Source organism: Pogona vitticeps, chromosome 3 (genome assembly GCF_051106095.1).
Source record: "Pogona vitticeps strain Pit_001003342236 chromosome 3, PviZW2.1, whole genome shotgun sequence".
In the NCBI taxonomy this organism is placed as follows: Eukaryota; Metazoa; Chordata; class Lepidosauria; order Squamata; family Agamidae; genus Pogona; species Pogona vitticeps.
The window spans coordinates 73,820,570-73,838,740 of NC_135785.1; the positions used below are offsets into that span (position 1 = coordinate 73,820,570).

The following is an 18,171-nucleotide window of genomic DNA, read 5'->3' on the forward strand; positions in this document are numbered from 1 at the left end:
CCTGCCTGCACTGCTGACCACTCGGTAGCTGAGTGGGGAAACTTGTCATCCTGCCTCCTCACCAGAGTGGTCGACTGTGCAGGGAGGTGGGGAAACGCCAGCCGGGCTTCTTCCACAAGTGGCACGACACAAATAATGATGGCCACGTAGCAAGCAGTAAGTGGATCAGCTGGTTCTTAGGGGAGGGTCCAAATGGCCCAGGCACCTGTGGTACCAATATTCATATTCATCTCTTCTGGGAGATGAATATGAATATCCCATGTCTTGTCACAATATGTTTTATCTTTTGTGTTTTCAGTGCAGACACATGCTACATTATAGTACTGTAGTTGTGGAGAAGTGGAAAGTTGTTCTGGCATTCAGTGTTCTCTTTGAAAAGTATTATAAATAACTATATATATGATGGAATGGTAAATATATTTGAAGGGATACCAGATTATTGGTCTTTTAAAATTTGTATAGTTACTCACAACTGAACAACCACATTGTTCAAGGAGAGACGGTGGATGATTAGCACTGATTTTCTGACTGTGCATCCCTTCTTCCCCACCAAGGTCAAAGACGGAGGAGATGAAAACCCAAACTACTACTACAGCCTTAAAGCCACCACTAAGCTTCGTAAAACCGCTAGACTGGCATATATGTAACTCTTAAAGTGGTAATTATGTTAGTCTGTGCAACCATATCAGACAGAAACCAAAACAAAAATGTTGTGGTCCCTTAAAGACTAATGATATATTTTAATGCTCACATTAAAATACATATAACTCTGTAGCACACAGAAATTTAGTTGCTGAGGAACAATCATAATACTGAGAGTCGTGGGGAAATTGAAAATTGAGAAGGAAGCAGTACTAGGAGAGTGGTTTGAGCGGATAGTAGCACACCTTGAGATTAAATCTAGACACTGAAGTACAGAGAAGAACACCTCATGTAGGTTTGTGCTGATGGTAATGGTAGTCATTTCCCATTAGTAAAGACAAAGGAAGAAATGTTTTACTGGGGACCAGTGTTGGGTTATTAGCATATAAGCAAGTCATGGTCCCCTTTCCTCAAATTTCTCTTTATGGAAAATTGAAATTGGCTTATAATTATTAAAAATAACCATTGTTAAGTATTCTATGTAGTTAATTGTTCCAGTTATGCAAGTGATATTGGGGCAAGGATGCAGTGTGTATATAGCTAAGGCAGATGTACTCCTGCCTTAGCTATATACATTACTTTGTTTATTGTAATGTTTCCTACTGTAAGTATCATGCTTACAAAACAGCTGAGTACTAGCAGGCTAGGTGCTTGTTAGTAATGGAAGCAAAATTTGAACTCAGTCAACATCTATACTGGGGTGGGCAAATTGTAACCCACGGATGGATGTGCCTCCCAGTACCCTGAACCACCATGCCCTTTTCCCCCTTTCCTTTTTTTTTTTTTAACTTAAAAAGCCCTCTAGGAGACTTCTAGTTACAGTAATTCCAATTTTGAAACAAAACAAGCCCACCCTTGAATTAAAACAGATCGGAGTCCCAGAAACAAGGAGAAGTTACCCTTGTGTCATCTAGAGCAGGGGTCCCCAACCCCGGTCCACAGCCTGGTACTGGTTCGTGGTCTGGGCTGGACTGGGCTGTGGAGACAGATCTCCCACCCCCCCTGCATGCACTCCCCCCACAGCCTCTTCATGCATGTGTGCGCATATCCTTCGTGCATGTGCGTGAGCGTGGAGGGGGGTGCTTCACCTTCCCCGCACACAGACTCCATCCTCCCCCAACAGTGTCAAAAAGATTGGGAACCACTGATCTAGAGGACATGGAGAAGCTGAAAAATTAAGAAATAGAGGCACTCTTGTAGCTCAGTGCATTTGCATTTTATAGCTCAATATGTTTATATTTTCCTTTTTATTATAAAATGCGGTGCCAATGCATTTATTATATACTGTTGTTGAAGAAGGTTCATTCCCCCTTTCACAGTTCTCAAAGATACAGTAACCACAGAAACCAAATTCTGGATTGGGGAAATACCTTTTTTGAGTCACTAGAAAGTGTCAAACAAAGGGAACCCTTGCTGTCACCACTAATGTTCATCAGGCAAAGATGATAATAGATTTATGAAATGTTAAATGAAAGGAATTTTTTTTTTTAAAAAAAAAGCTGTAATCATTATTGTCTGCCCCAGCATTTGTAATTGTTTAGAAAAAGGACAGAGGGGAATGGCATTAAACTACCTGTTTAAGATCTTGTAATGTTTGGTCCTATGTTCTCATGATCATAAAGTTGGGCAGTAACTGGGATACTAACTAATTGGCTGAAGAATGAGCAGTGCCAACAGTGGAGGCACCAGGTACAAGCACTGCTCTGGCACTGAGTTAGTGCAGACCTATCAGTTCATGATGCTAGAGACTCTTGCTTGTAAGATTCTTCAGATGGCTCCTGAACTTGATCAGGCGAGTGCACTCTCTCCAGGAATGTTACTGTCTAAGTGATAACAGCTTGCGCTGCCTAAGCTCATAAGGAGATGGAAGAGCATTAGGCTCCAGGACAAAATTCTACCTTTTTAAAGGGTCCTCACCTGGAGCCCTCCCGTGGGCTTCAACAGCCAGCCTGCCTTGCTGCTTCATGGCTGAACAGGACATTTTGTTATGCAGTGTTAGTGACAGATGCTGTGCTGGTTGAGTAGACTGTGTGGGTGTCTGAAAATGCTTGCCCATTGGCCCAAGTACCCAACATTGCGGCAGCACCTCTGTTCCAACAGGAAAAGTGTCCAGTGAAGTCTTCTGGGTGAGTTTTCAGGGGAAGGAGCACTGTTTCTCACTTTCCTGGCATAGTGTCAAATCTTTATGGAAATTTAAAACTGTCACTATAGAAATCCTCACATCAGTTTTCCATACAGACTTGCCTGAGAATTTCTGTTGAAAAAGAATACTGTCATGTGTTAAATACCATAACTTTACTGCAGATCTCTTACAGATATCCTATTGAAGAGCTAAGCCAACTTGTAGTTGAGATGAACTGAGCCTTCGTCAGTTTATGTGGTGACCATTGCTTTGCACAGTCCCCTGCAGTTGTTGTCAATCTGGTGTGTGTGTGTGCATGTGTGCAATGCAAAATTGCTCCTGAAAAAATATATATACACTTCTCCCTTGAATTGTACGGGCCCAAACAGCATGGATTTGGTTATACATGGATTTTTTCAATCAATCAAACAAACAATAATTCAATTAATAAAGAAATACACAATAAATACTTTGCTGCTGTTCATCTCTAGGAAGTGGCCTGAGAAAGTACTTACTGGACCTGGACTTACTGAAGCCCCTGTTGACAGTGTGGCAGCCCCTAGTACGATGGTGGTGGCTCAGCTGGCTTCCTCTCCTGGCATGGCCCAACTTTGCAGCCAGGGAGGGTGCTGCAGCACACTAGGAGGCTGATGTGGGTTGAGAGAGGTCTCAGTCGTGCACTGCTCCTTGGGGGGGAGGGAGAAGGAAAGACTGCACTTCTGTTTCCCCCCTCTGATAGAAGCTCTTTTGGTAGGTACAGCTAACACAGGAAACTCATCTGTTCCTTTCTCTCTCTCTCTCTCTCTCTCTCTCTCTCTCTCTCTCTCTGTGTGAGCGAGAGAGGGAATAGTTTATGCTTTGTAGTTATACTTTGGGGACGGTGTATAAGAGTTACATAGAAATTTTGAATTACACAGGGTTCCAGCACCCCTAACCCCAGTGTTGTTGTAGGATGAAGTATATCAGCATCAGCTTCTCAAGCTCTGTTGACCCTGTGGTGTGGCTGGTCCTTTTGTCAGTGTCTTCCCACTCGAAATTTTCCTCTTCAGTAAGCCTACTGTAGACATACGATGAACTGAACCTTACCCAAGCATCTTTGTCTCATTTACCATAAACCATAATTATTAAACTCTGATAACTCCTGCAGCACAAAGGCCCCTTGTTATCAAAGATGGGAATTGATGTAAATGTGTGCCACTTGATAGGTGGCTAGCTCCTTGCTGCTGCAATAGGCTTAGAGGCATGTAGTGATTTCAGTATTCATGTTTTTGCATCCATGTTTGTAACCAGACAAACTTAACTAACCTTGTGGCCAGTGTAATCTGCAGTCACAAACAAAACAAAACAAAAAGGCTCACACCCTGGTTTCTCTCACTGCTCTCAACATTGTTTTACCAATGGCCACCACTATCATGATAATAATGCCACTCCCCCTTATCAAAATCTTAACTCAGAAGGAAGTACTGTACCTAGCTTACTGAAGCATCTTCATCTTTATAAAGGCTGACACCTTGCCATCAATCACATCAGCTGCATGATTGCATTAGTCTCTGATCCATGGTTTAAAATATCAGGAACATGCCTCTGTTGCCCATGTGAACTGGAATTTACTGCATCCATGTTACTACTAAAAATCTCAGAAGACTGGAGGCATATTTATCCTTCTCTATTTCCCCAGCTACTGCATCTGTGCTTGTTGTCTGGGGGAAAAACTGGAAGAGCCTTTGTAATGAATTCTGGAGGTGGCCTTCATAATTAATATTAATAGCAATCTTCTTGCTGGATGGCTCCAAAATAAATCAGCTGGAAAAAAAATCACTCTTTGTTTTGACAACTAGAGAAGAAGGTTGTCTTTTATATTTGCTTTCTGTCTGCATCTCTTTTGACTATAAAATAAATTGGTTTTAAAACAGATTGGTGTGTAGATGAAGGATCCTCTGTCTTTCTGCAGATATATTAATAATCTAGGAGCTAGTCAGCCATCTTATACAGAGATCATCTTGGTTAATTTAGCCCGATATTTTCAACATTGATTGGCAGCAGCTTTCGAGGGTTCATGTAGGAATTTTTATTAGCCTCTCTGCTGATGCAAGAGATTGAACTAAAGTCTTTTAATCATAGAATCATAGAATAATTGAATTGAAAGGGGCCTATGAGGCCATTGAGTCTAACCCCCTGCTCAATGCAGGAATCCAAATCAAAGCAGATTTGACAGATGGTTATCCAGTTTTCTCTTGAACGTCTCCAGCAATCACTACCTCCTGAGGTTATTGTTTTCATTGTTGTAATGCTCTAACAGTTAAGACGTTTTTCCTGATATTCAGCCTAGATCTGGCTTCCTGTAGCTTGAGCCCCCTATTACGTGTCCCACACTCTGGGGTGATTGAGAACAGATCCTGCCCCTCCTCTGTGTGGCTTCCTTTCAAGTATTTGAAAAGTGCTATCATATCTCCCCTCAGTCTTTAGGCTAAACATGCCCAGTTCTTTCAGTCTTTCGACCTCCGGCTTGGTTTCCAATAGCCTGGTCAGTCTTGTTGCCCTCCTCTGAACTTGCTTCAGTTTGTTGGCATCCTTTTTAAGCTTGGTGTCCAGAATGTTGTTATAAAATAACTTCTTTGTTGCGAAGTTATTCCCTGGTCTCTCTAGAGCAGTGGTCCCCAACCGTTTTTGGACCGCGGACCAGTTGGGAGTGTGTGCGGGCTCCGTGCGCGGGGGGGGCAGGGGCACCCCCGTGCTCATGGGTGGGCGTGTCACACTCACGGATGTGTGTGTTGCACTTGCAGGGTGGGCTTGTGTTTGTAGAGGGGCGTGTTGCGCTCATGCGCATGCCCGCAAGCGTGACACACCCACCCCACGAGCATGCATACCAACATGCCCACCAGCAAGCACGACACATCCATCGTACATGTGTGTGCGGGGGGCGGAGATCTGTGTCTACGGCCCAGTTCAAGGAAGCCTATGGACCAGCACTGGGCCGCGGACCAGGGGTTGGGGATCCCTGCTCTAGAGGATCAGTAGGAAAAAGGACCAATATTTACTGAGACCAACATACAGAACAGTTTACAATGCAGGTTTGCTTGCCAGTTCTGTGTTGAATCGGGTAGAGTTTGTATGAGAGATCCTTCCCAATTAGCCTGGCACAGCACCACCATTCTATGTGGATAACTATTGTGTGTGAGTCTCTCTCTCACACACACTAAACCAGAATGGGCTTGGTAGCAATAAAAGTGCTGATCACTTGCATATATGTTGTGAACTGCGGTAGCAGAATGAATGAGAAATAGCTTCTTTGTTTGATTGGCATGTCATCTTGCCATCACAAATCTGAGAAATGTTTTGATGAAATAATTATGGCACAATAGGACTATCATTAGGAAGGATCTGTATTAGACATGGGATATTTGTATTCGTATTTCTGGGGATATGAATTCGAATATCAGCACCAGAGATGCTTGGTAAAATTGACCCTCCCGCCCTGAACTGACAGGTCCGCAAATGGTTTGCCGTGCGGTGTGCACAACCTGTGTCATTCTTGTCACACCAATCTGAGAAGCAGCCTGGCCTCTGCTTCCCTGCCTCCCTGCACAGCTGACCACTCTGGTGAGGAGGCAGGACGACGAGTGGTGCTGATATTTGTATTTGTATGCCCAGGGGGACAAATACGGATATCCCATGTCTAATCCGTATAGTCAGTTGATACAGGGAGAGGTGCCTCTTGCACCTTCACGTTGAGTGTTTCAGAGAAGGGACATAATTTCTTTACTGCAATAGGTGGTGTAAAAGTTTCTTTTTTGAAATATCCATCTAGCTATCAGCAAGTGTCTTTATTTTCTATTTTCCTGTGCTGCCAACCATTCATAAAGCTTATCTGCTCTGTTCTTCTGGAAAAAGGTAGCTTTAGTAGGTGTTTCTTAGAAAGCACTGCCTACTGCAGCTTGACAAAATTAGCTATACAGCAGTTATTTAACTGTCAGAAGCTGTTCTGATCTGAGCCTTACTGAAATGAAGGGAGAGTTGGCCACTGGACATCCAGAGAGCTTGGGATTTAGTGGAAGAAGCCCTTTGTAGAGGGTAAAATCAGGAAGATCAAGCGTGTACTGCTGCAGAGAATTCAAGGGAGAGGGGGGCCTGTGCAAATTACCAAAAGCAAAAACATTAGAGCTGAATTGTAAGTTATGTTTAGCAATGCTTATGGAACTTCCTTTCATCTACATAGCTTGATTTTGCGTAGTGGTACTTGCGGTAATCAGTGAACCTCCATATAGTAATTGGAATTTACTACAGTCTAAACTGTTCTCTTTGGGACATATTCCAGAGGAGATTACTTATTCACATTAGTTACACGCTACACTATAAACCAATAGTGGGAGGAGTTTTACTGAAGTCAATTGTGGCTACACAAGATGAAGGCTGTTGCTTGCTTTTTGGAATCATAGATTAACTTGAATCATCTGAAGCAGAGGTCCCCAACCTTTTTGGGACCATGGATTGGTCTTTATTTTGGTTGGGGGGGCAGGCTCTGCGTGGGGGGTCAGGGGCACTCCCGTGCTTGCGTGCATGCATGCGAGTGTGACACACCCCTTCGCGAGTGTGACATGCCCCTGTGTGAGCGTGATGTCCCCCTGTGAGCATGACACGCCCCTGCATGAGTGCAACATGCTCCCCGTGTGGGCGCCCCCCCCCCCGATATCTGTCTCCATGGTTCAGTTCTGGAAAGCCCATAGACCGGCACTGGGCCATGGACCAGGGGTTGGGGACCCCTGATCTGAAGGATGTTGAAATTTAAAGATGTTAGAACAAAGGTAGGTAGCCAGTAGACTGTGGGCCACATGTAGCCCTCTGGATATTTTCATTGTTCCAATTATTTCTGAATACAACGAGAAAGAGTTATTTGTGTATGGTGTGTTTCAAGAGGGAGTCATGCTCCTGCCAGCGCACCAAGCAGTTTGTTAGGGTTGATGAGAACTGGAGTCTGCTTGCAAATGAGATGTCCTGGTTCAACTTGTTTACAAACAGACCCTGCTAGTTTTCTTAACAGCTCTTTGGAGAGCCAGCAAGAATCCAGTTGCACAGGAGCACAAGGGGAAGGGCATCCCGGTATACTCTATTTCCTTTGGTGAAATCATGGGGTGTACCAGTAAGGTTGAAACGTTTCCACTAGCTGGCAGAACTTGAAGATCACAGATATTTGACGGGAAGGAATCAATTTACTTTGTGCAGCATTTCTATTCAAAGTTGCTTGGAGGGGGATTTTAACTCGCCACCACAAATAGTCTGAGAAATGGCAAGCACACATGGGCAAACTATGGCTGCTAAATGCACCAAAGGTGTCAATCATCATGCTTGCTGCTGTGACACAAGTATGTTCTCATTTGCAGATTGTGAGTATATAAAAAAAGAGATACAAAATACTAACATAGTGGTATATAAAATATCACAGGAATTCACTATTTTAAAAAAGTGAAACTTCCTTTACAGGTAAGGAAAGTGTAGTGCTAACTAACATGGGCAATCATTATTTTGAAATAAACAGAAGAAATTAATTCAAGGCATGGCAGTTATAAATTGTTGAAATAAATGTGGCATGATAGAACCACATGGATTTCCAGGGTGAGCAAGTTCCCCAAATGTAATCCTGTCAATGAAAAAAGAGATGTCTCTGGTAAATCCAGCACAGTTTGTTGTAGGCGAGAGAGCAGGGCCTCAGATTAACCCAGGCTTAATTCCTTACCAAAGATATAACACTTGTGATTTTTAAGAGTTCAGCACCTTAGGAAGATCTGTGTTGTTTGTGAGTGTGTGCTTTTTCCCAATAAGTTTACAAAAGCTCATTAAGGCTTGTTATGTTCTAGGTTGGTACAGAGGTTACACTTTAAGGAAAAAATCCAAAAAAGTAAGTATTTTATTTCCATACTTTTCCTCTAATGACTTAGTTCATAATAACTACTTAAAGGATTCCTTTCTGCTTTTGAACCTGTTACTGAAAAATAAAATAGGAACTTCTGTTAAATAAAAATGGCTAATATTATTGGTACTTGCTCCATATTTACATTAAAACATTGGGGGTATTCATAAAATTAATTTGGTTCTTGAAAAGTGATAAAAGAATACTGGGATTTTTAAAAATATTACTTTATGGAAAGGACTGTTAATTACACTTGCTGTATAATGATATTTTTAATTTATAGAAATAGGTTGGTGGAGAAACAATTTTAAAGCTTGAAGTAATTATTAATTTCAATTTTAATAGTTCATCATCTTGCAAAGATTTGTATTGTTTGGGAGCATGTGCTTTTTTAAATAGGTCAAGTTTTGTATATTGAAAATTTGAAAAATATCTGTCTTAAAACTGAATAAGTGTTAAAATGCTTGTTTCTGGAAATGAGTAACTTAGAAGCAAATGTTATAGGCGGACAGGGGCTAGAATAGGCAATTTTCTGATGTGGACGGTGTCTGGTGACCATGAGGCTCCCAACGTCTTCCCTGGGACAAAAGAAATCCTAGAGAGCCTCAGAACCTGAAGAGGGGGAGGGGATAGGAACTATTAAATTAAATTAAATTAACTATTTTTGTTGAGGGCTGACGATGCCATTCTCTTTGCATGGTATAAAGATACACTAGCTTTATTTCAGTCATTATACTGGGGTTTTATTGAAAATTAATAATAAATAATACTCTCTTCCTGAGGCCTGGGTGTGAAGAGCCCAGTCATTTCTCTTAAGTTTCAAAAAAGTAGCACTCTCTCTCTCTGCATGTTTAGTCAAGAGACATACCATATTTTTCCATGTATAAGACAACTCAAAGTATAAGATGAACTCCCTTTTTTCTAACCCCAAATAAAAAAAAGCAGGGATCAAGGGGCTCCCTTTTTGCTAAGCCCCATCCCTTGGCAAAAGGCAAGGAAAGCGGCTGTCAAAGCGACTGCTGCTTTTCCTCGCCTTTTGAGAAGGCAGGGAGTTTAGCAAAAAAGGAAGGAGAGCCATTGCTCCCTTTCCTTTTTGCTAATGAGGCAGGAAGAGGCGGCTGAGCGTATGTGAGTGCTTGCTTGCCTTTGCCTCTGCCTCCTGCTGCCTCCACAACGGGAGGGGACAAGGCAGTGACAGAGCTGAGCCCATCAGTATCGCTGGAGGTGGTGATCGGGCAGGCGGGGGAGGCAGGCATCAAGAGGAGGTGAAGCACATGTGAATGCTCCTTCGCCTCTGTCTCTGCCTCCTGTTGCTGCTGCCTTGGCCAACAGAGGCGATAAGCCATGAGCTATGGAAGAAGCAATTGGGTGACAGTGGCGGCAGCAAGAGGTGCCCAAGCATGTGCAACTGCTTCCTTCCATGTATAAAACGACCCTCAATTTTTCCTCTAATTATTTTAGGAAAAAGTGTCATTTTATACACGGAAAAATATGGTAGTTCAGGAACTTCTTTTAATAGGCGGAATTGTTTTGAATGGTTCTTTATTTCTCCTGAGGCAAGGCCAGTAGAGAGTTTTAAATTGGCTTACTTGAAATAGCCATAGTTAGGACACAATTTAGAGGTAACTCTGTACTGTGGTTAGTTTACAATATCTTCCTTTTGACCACAAGAATTGTCTAGACTTGTTCTTTTGTTGATAGGCTACTGTTTATCATTAAATACGAATCTCTCCACATAATCTCTGTATCCTTTGTTGAGTAGATACAGTATTCTACTAAACAGGTTACTAAGACAGTTAAAGGATTATATTTAATTATGAAACAGAAAAGTTAAGTGAGGCATTGTTGCTGTTGTTGGCTACTCTTATTATTCAGCTCTTCCAGAAGGGGAGGGGAGGAACAAGGATAACATAATGATTAGAAAAGCATATATGGTGAATAAATCTTAATTATGAAGTTGATCATGCAGCATACAGCAAAACAAAAACAACAGTAAATTTATTTTTCCTGTTGAAGGGCATATTTCCTGCTTCCTATATACAGCTTAAAGAAGCAATCGTTGAAGGAAAAGGGTAAGTTTTCAGCCTTAAAGAGTTAACAAAGGGAAATATTCAGATGATTTTTTTGCACTTATTAAAATAAATATGTGACTGTGCATAGAACTCAAGTCTGAAATTTCTTTGCTACTTTGATGGATTATGGTGGGGATGTGAAGAGAGTAGATGAATGGATAATCTGATTTCTGCCTTGTCTAGGACTTGTATGAATCATTCAGTTAGCAGTGGTTTCAATACTACAATAGGAGAAAAAGGATGACTATGAAAATGACTGTTCAGCTTGATGTTTTTGTTAGTCTGTGCAAGCATACCAGACAAGAAACAAAACAAAAGCAAAAAAAGAGAGACAAAAACATTGTGGCACCTTAAAAACTTAACGTGAGCTGTCATGGATCAAGTTTACTTCCTCAGACATAAGTGTGAGACTACATAGCAAACGTTTATATGTGGCCCCAAGACAAAGAGACAGTGGTTGCTTAGTAGACACAAATTGCAACTTATGTGAGTCAGTGTGGCCTTTCACACCAAGTAATGACTTTAGATCCCCATTTGATATTCAGTTCTTTTCCCTTGTTCTGTAAAAAGCAACATTGGTTCGTGGGCGAGGGAACCCCAGGATATAGATAACAACACCAGAAACAACATAATCATTGTGACAGTTACACGTGTGATAATGAGTTAAGAATCTCTGACTTCACATTTGAAGTTTGTTCTGTTAAATTGGCAGTGGTTAGTTGAGAACCTGGGCTATGGCAAATAACAGCAGTACAGCAACATAATTATCCTAGCATTTTATATTTGGTAATGGCTTAAGAACCCTTGACTAATATTTAATCTGTTGAGATGGGTATGAAGCATATGTATATGTTTCATCTCAGTTGTCTCTCTCCAGATCCTTGTTCTGTAATGCTTTGTCTTCTGGATAACAACTTTCAAGTCCTATGAAGATTGTCTGAGTAGACTGAGATGATCTGAAAAACGTTCATGTGTATTGCTATTGCTGATGTCCGAATTATGTCCATAAATTATTTTGTAGAGATTGTCAGTGCCATCCTCTGCCCTCATAGTTATGTGTGATATTAATTTTGGAGGCAGAGATTGCAAAGAGTGCACGTCAACAAGAACGGGGCTTCTCTTGTGTAAGGAGATAATTATCCATCCACTCCAACAATGGAGTGTTGTAGTAGTTTTAAATTTCTGACTGGAAGATTCTTGATGTTATGAGAATCGGGTTTCCTAAGCAGTGTGATTTTTCCAGATTCAGCTGCCATAACTACTTGTTATCCTTTCTTCTTTCTGTATAGTCATATGTTGCATGGAAGAATTTATAGAAAACTGCTACAACAGACTCCACTGATGTAGCTTGTTAAAAGGAACTGGCATGTGCAGACACCTTATCCTGGACAGGCACAGAAAGTGAATGAGAAGTATTATAAGGGAAAGGGATAGAATAGTGAGGCATGAAACAGGAAAAAGTAGATGGAGATGGAATGTTTTAGCAAAAAAGTACATCCTGTGAATTCTAAAGGGTATCCAAAAATACTGTTAGTGCTTTTGGACTCTTGGAGCCACAGAAACTACTGGCACATATTCCTTTGTGTGAAGGCATCTGATAAATTTAGTTTGAATGGTGCCCCAGTTTAACTGTTCTTTAAAAGCACAAGTGGGCTGAATGTATAAAGGGTCTGCCCCCATTGCATATGAAAGTCTACCTTGATAGGTTATTATAAGGGAATCGTTCTGTCTTGATCCAGGTTCTGTAGCAGAGCGAATGTATGTACAGTATGTTGGTTTCTTTTGCAGCATGTACCACAATTACTCTGCTATTAAGAATGCGTATTGGCAGAAGCTGTTGTGTTTTTCTGCTTTGGTTTAATCTGTGCAGGCACAAATGCAGAGGAGTAAATGGTGGTAAAGAATGGCTACTAGTTAACAAGTAATCCCTTGTATCCATCTGCGTGTCAGTCACTTAACAAATAATGCAAAATCAATGTTGACCAGCAGTGATTCACCATGGCAGTTTACACCATTGCTCTAGTGCAGGGCTCTCCAAACTTTTCAGAGTGAGGGCCACAATATATATGTTCCAGATTTTTTAGGGCCAAAGGAAAATGCACATATGGGCGTACGCGCCCCCCCCCACCTGCTGGGGCACATTAAAAGGCAAGGTGGGCCTGATGTGGTCCGGGGGCTGCAGTTTGGAGACCTCCCCTCTAGTGTAAAGAATAGGATTCTGGCCATTGTCTTTCTCTGCTTTGGTATTTTCCAACGTCCTCATAGAACATCTGGACTTCTAAACCTCCTTTTTTTGTGTAAGAATGTACAGTAGATGAATAGAGTATCTGATACCCTCCAGCAAAGATCTGTTATGAAGAGTATTTTCCAGATCACAGACCATTTGCATGACCTTATTCTGCCAACTCTTTATTTCTCTGTATTAAAGAACAGCTCTATTTCTTTTTCAGGTGGTGTTTCATACATTCTGTTGTCCCTTTAGCTCAGCTTCCGTAGTTTGAAGACTGTTTACAAAACCAGAATGTTACAATTGCAATTTTGTGGTCAATTCCTGTGAATGCATCTTAAAGATTAGGAAGATGATACTTCAAAAGAAATAGTTAAAGAGAAAGTATAAAATGTGCTGAAGCATTGCCAAATCCAGGCCTGAATAGAAAATGAAGATTCTTTAGTGTCTGATTTATTTTTATGCCCTTTAAAAATATGCAAATTATGAAAGCACTAATCATTTGATTACTCTGTAATGACTCCTTCCTGACTGATTGCAAAGTTCCTTCAGTTAACATGTACATCTGACATACTTTGCCATATAGTAGTCATAGGTATATTCAGGTGATGCGTTATTTAAATGAAGAAACCTACCAGCCTTGTAAAATACGTTCTCTTGTCTTTGAAACTAGCAATGTTCAGGGTGAAACAGGATCTTCTGTAGTCATATCTGAGGTTTAGTTGATTTTCTTCTTATGAATAAACAAACTCTCTCTCTCTCTCTCTCTCTCTCTCTCTCTCTCTCTCTCTCTCTCTCTCTCTATATATATATATATATATATATATATATATGTATGTATGTATGTATATATGTATATATATATATATATATATATATATATATATATATATATATATATATATATATATATATATATATGTATGTATGTATATATGTATATATATGTATGTATATATGTGTATATATATGTATATGTATATGGACAGTATGAAAATGAGCCAATAAATCAGAAAAATAGGGTGGATTTGTCTAAAACAGCATTTTGTTAGTATCTTCTGGAAAAATAAAAAAGCTTTTTCTATTTATTGTTTTTATTTTTTCATTATATCCTCTTCTTTTTTTCCCCTTTGCTATATCAATCCCTGGCTATCTGTGAAATACTTAGACAACATGAAACAGTTACACCTAATGAGTTGCCACTCATTCAGGAGGTTACAACTACACTACGGGAATGGTCCATCATATGGCGGCAACTTTATATTGTAAGTAATGTACGTTTTAAAAGCCATTTATGTTGTGACCAAGTGCCTCAAATCCACAGATAAGCCAAGCTGATGATACAAGTCAAAGTATGTTAAACATTCCAGGTCTAACATCTCATGTGAAAAAACCTCATTGAAAGCAGATTTATGGAAAAAAATGTACAAAAATCACAATTAGTCATTCCACCCTAAGTAGGTCATTCTACCATACTCGGTGAGATGGTGTTTTGTTTTGAGATAGTTCTTCATGTTCATACAAGACTAAAGAGCTTTGTTTGTAGCTTGTGAATTTTGATTTTCCCTTTGCAGTGCTGGCAGGGGTTTCGGGATACTGTAGTTCCCAAAAAATTAAAATTAAAAAAAAAGCTCTACTGATTAAGGTTTCCGTCTAGTAAGAGCCATGAAATGGAGCTATTTAGGACCATAAACATGGCAACAAGAATATGTATGTATGTATAGCATGTGTATATGCATGGTAGGTATAGTGTGGTCATGGAGGCACTGTCAGATTCCAGTGTTTCTGCCAAAAATACAGTTTTCTCTGTAGAACAAAAGAAAAATATGCATTGCCATTCCTGGAAGCAGCAATTCACTTTTTAAATAGGCTGCAGCACCACCCCCCCATGTTTAGCACCTATATGAAGGTAAAGAATTGAAAACATTAAAAGAATACAGTGACCTGGCAATAGAAATAAGTCACTTGTGGATGAAACACATTTCAGTGCTCCCCATAGTGATTGGGGCATTGGGAACAACGCTGTGGAATTTTTAAAAATATTATAATTAACTGCAGATCTCTAAAATGACACCATCAGAGCTGCACAAATGGCAGTATTAGGAAGAGTATAGATATTACAGCAATATTTAACTGATAACTTAGGTTTTTCTTTAAAACTTTTATCTATTATATAACATCAGTCAAAGACTGAGTTTTTTTATTTCCATATGGGTGACTCTATATTTATTTTGTTTTTCATGTCTCTCCCCACCCCCGCTTCTACAGGGAAGTTGGAATGATATTTTCGTTTCTCAACATCTAAATTGGGTTGGGCAAAGAGTGGTGACTTCAAAGGTCGCACAGTGAATTTCAGAGTTGGGGATTATTTGAATCTTGAGTCCTTTGAATCCATCACTGACATTTTAGATTTTATAACACATTGGTTATTTGTTATACTGGCCTTCCACTGAAGAGGAGTATGAAAACTAATGCATAGTGTTTTCTTTTCCTATAGCAAGATAACAGAGAAATGTTCCATAACGTAAGGCACATGATATATGATCTTATAGAATGGAGATCACAGATACTTTCGGGAACCCTCCCGCAAGATGAGCTCAAAGAAATGAAAAAGAAAATCACTGCCAAGATTGATTATGGAAACAGGTTTGTAACATCTGGCTCTAAATCTGGAAGATCTCATGTATAGTGCAAAGTGGGAACTGTAATGAAATTTTGTAGTGTGAAGTGCTTCTATTCCAGGTGTCCAGCTATGCTAGTGTGGTGTAGTGATGAGGATGTGAGTTGAGAGTTCTGTCAAGAAACACACTTGGTCCTGTCACACTCTGATTGACCTACTTCACAGGGTTGTGGAGATGAAGTGAGGAGGAGGAAAGTCATGAATACTATCTGTAGCTCATTGAAGGGAAAAACAGTGTGAGCAAGCAGCAAACAAAATAAAATAAATATGCCTTATTTCAGGATGTTCTGTCCATTTTCTCCAACTCTTAAATCTCCCTGCACGTGCAGGATTCTGCATCAGCCAGTCATGCCCTGTCCTCAGTGTGGTTGTTGGTGGTGTTATTTGCCAATTCTGCAAACCTTGGATTTTCTCAGACAATCATCCTACGTTTCTTTTTCTCAGTAGTGCTGGTTTGGCTGCATAGCAGCATAGCTGTCATAGTTTTATTTGTTTTTCTTTATTGCATATCTGCCCTCCTTTTCCATTGAAAGAAGAGCACTCAAGGGAGATTACCAACATAATTTTAAAACAGGTTAAAAACAAATTGAATAATAAAACAATTAAGATAATAAACAAATGAAAATTAGTACAATGCTCAGTCAACAACAACACCCTTTTCTAAAAGCAGAGAAAGTGAAATACAGGTCTGGGAGAGGGGATAATGTATTCCACAATCTGGGATGCACACAACAGAATCCCTGTCCTATAAGCCAGCACAGGAAATAAGGAAACAAGCATCATCTTTCTCCAGTGAAAGAAATGTTTATTTTCCCAGTAGTGTCTCTGCTGATGATCTTCTCATTCAGACAAGTCATAGTGAGTTCTTCTTTAAAAGTGTATTGCCTTTAAGACTTGAATTTTAGATACCATATAGAAAGTTGCATTTTAAAAAAGAAATATTTACAATATGATGTATGAATGGCTTGGGAAGGAGACCCCTCTTCTTATTGTTGGAAGTAAGAATTCGATTTTTCACACTTTGCTGTATATACTTCCCCTCAAACTGAGAAAGTAATGTGGAAAAACATATCTTGAGAATTGTTGTATATCAGTGTTGATTATAACCTGGGTGTCTAGAGTGAAGGCTGTTCACTGTATGATGTACTGCTGGAGATGTACTGCTGATTTTGCAACTTTCAATTTGATTGTCGCCAATTTATTGATTAAAATCTTAGGTGCAACAATAAACTACATAGAGTGACTCTGGATAGGTATTCTAAACATTTGAAGTCTAGCTAACTAGAAATCTATTGATTCATTTCCGTTGACTATTCGGTCAGAGTGCTAAATACTTATGATAAGTGCTACAGCACAAAACATAGTCAACAGCAAGGAAAAGAGCAACAAAAACCAACAACAACCATTTGAAAGTTCCTTCCTAGGCTTCTAGGGCTGGATAATAAATCTGGCTGCTCTTAACATCATGGTCCAAATCCTTCTGTGTATTTATGCCAGCGAAAGGGAAATGGTGTAACTCCCAGGAGGTAACTTGGCTTCCTCATTGTGTGCCATTAGAATGGCTTGGCACATGGCCAAGAATCAAGAATCCAATTGGGGACTTCTTAATTAGTATCAATTAGCCACTGTGATTAACACCATTTCTTTTCTGTTGCTGTAACTACCACTGAACTGTATTTCAGCTGTAAAATAGTTTGATAATAAGAGTATCATTTTTGATTACCAGGATCAATAACTTTCCAAGCGTTTTTCATTTGTACGTCATAAACAATACCACAAACTAAATAGTCTAAAAATAATTAATTTAAGCTGTACATTTTACACATCGATGAGGCTATACATTTTAAATAGCCTCTGACAGCTGAGTTTGCAACTACAGTGGTGCCTCGCATAACGAGCACCTCGTATAGCGACGAATCCGCATAGCGATCCCTTTTCCGGGATTGCTAATGCGGAGGCATCGCGTCGGCCCCAATGGGCAAAACTTGCATAGCGAAGATCGGTAAGCGTTTCGCTTACCGATCTTCGCTTTGCGACGCCGCGAATCAGCTGTTCGGTGGTTCCAAAATGGCCGCCGGACACCCGAAATGGCCATGCGCAGCGTTTTTGTGCCCTCCCCTCACTTACCGAGGGTGCGAAAATGGCTGCCGGACCCAGGAAACTTCGCTAAATGGTGAGTTTTCAGCTGATTTGGAACGCATTAAACGATGGCTTTTTACTTTCCGTTTAACGAAGTTTTCACATAGCGAAGGTTAATCCGGAACGGATTAACCTTGCTATGAGAGGCACCACTGTATATATAGAATAAGATTTACAGAATAATATTATGCTTTATTTTGAGCAATTCAGTGGAAAGTCAGATCTTGTTTCTTCAGTGCTTAAGCTTTGGAACATAGAGAGGGGGCTTCAAGCTATGTTTCATGAGCTTCTTTGGTTCACTGGATGTTTATCAGAGATCCCCAGTGAGGTTATTGCTAAAGGTGGGCATACTGTGCTCACTGTGCAGTGCTATTTTTGGACTTG

At 40.3% G+C, this 18,171-nt stretch overlaps 1 protein-coding gene across 3 annotated transcripts in view; it reads left to right on the forward strand.

Moving 5' to 3' along the window:
* Positions 1-18,171, forward strand: part of DOCK1 (dedicator of cytokinesis 1) — a 489,282-nt gene that overhangs the window by 65,560 nt on the left and 405,551 nt on the right. For all 3 annotated transcript variants that reach the window (XM_078391202.1, XM_078391203.1, XM_020791492.3), the window contains exons 3-6: positions 8,617-8,657; positions 10,686-10,741; positions 14,137-14,233; positions 15,466-15,614. In XM_078391202.1, the coding sequence (XP_078247328.1) occupies positions 8,617-8,657; positions 10,686-10,741; positions 14,137-14,233; positions 15,466-15,614 (343 nt within the window). The remainder of the gene's footprint in view (positions 1-8,616; positions 8,658-10,685; positions 10,742-14,136; positions 14,234-15,465; positions 15,615-18,171) is intronic.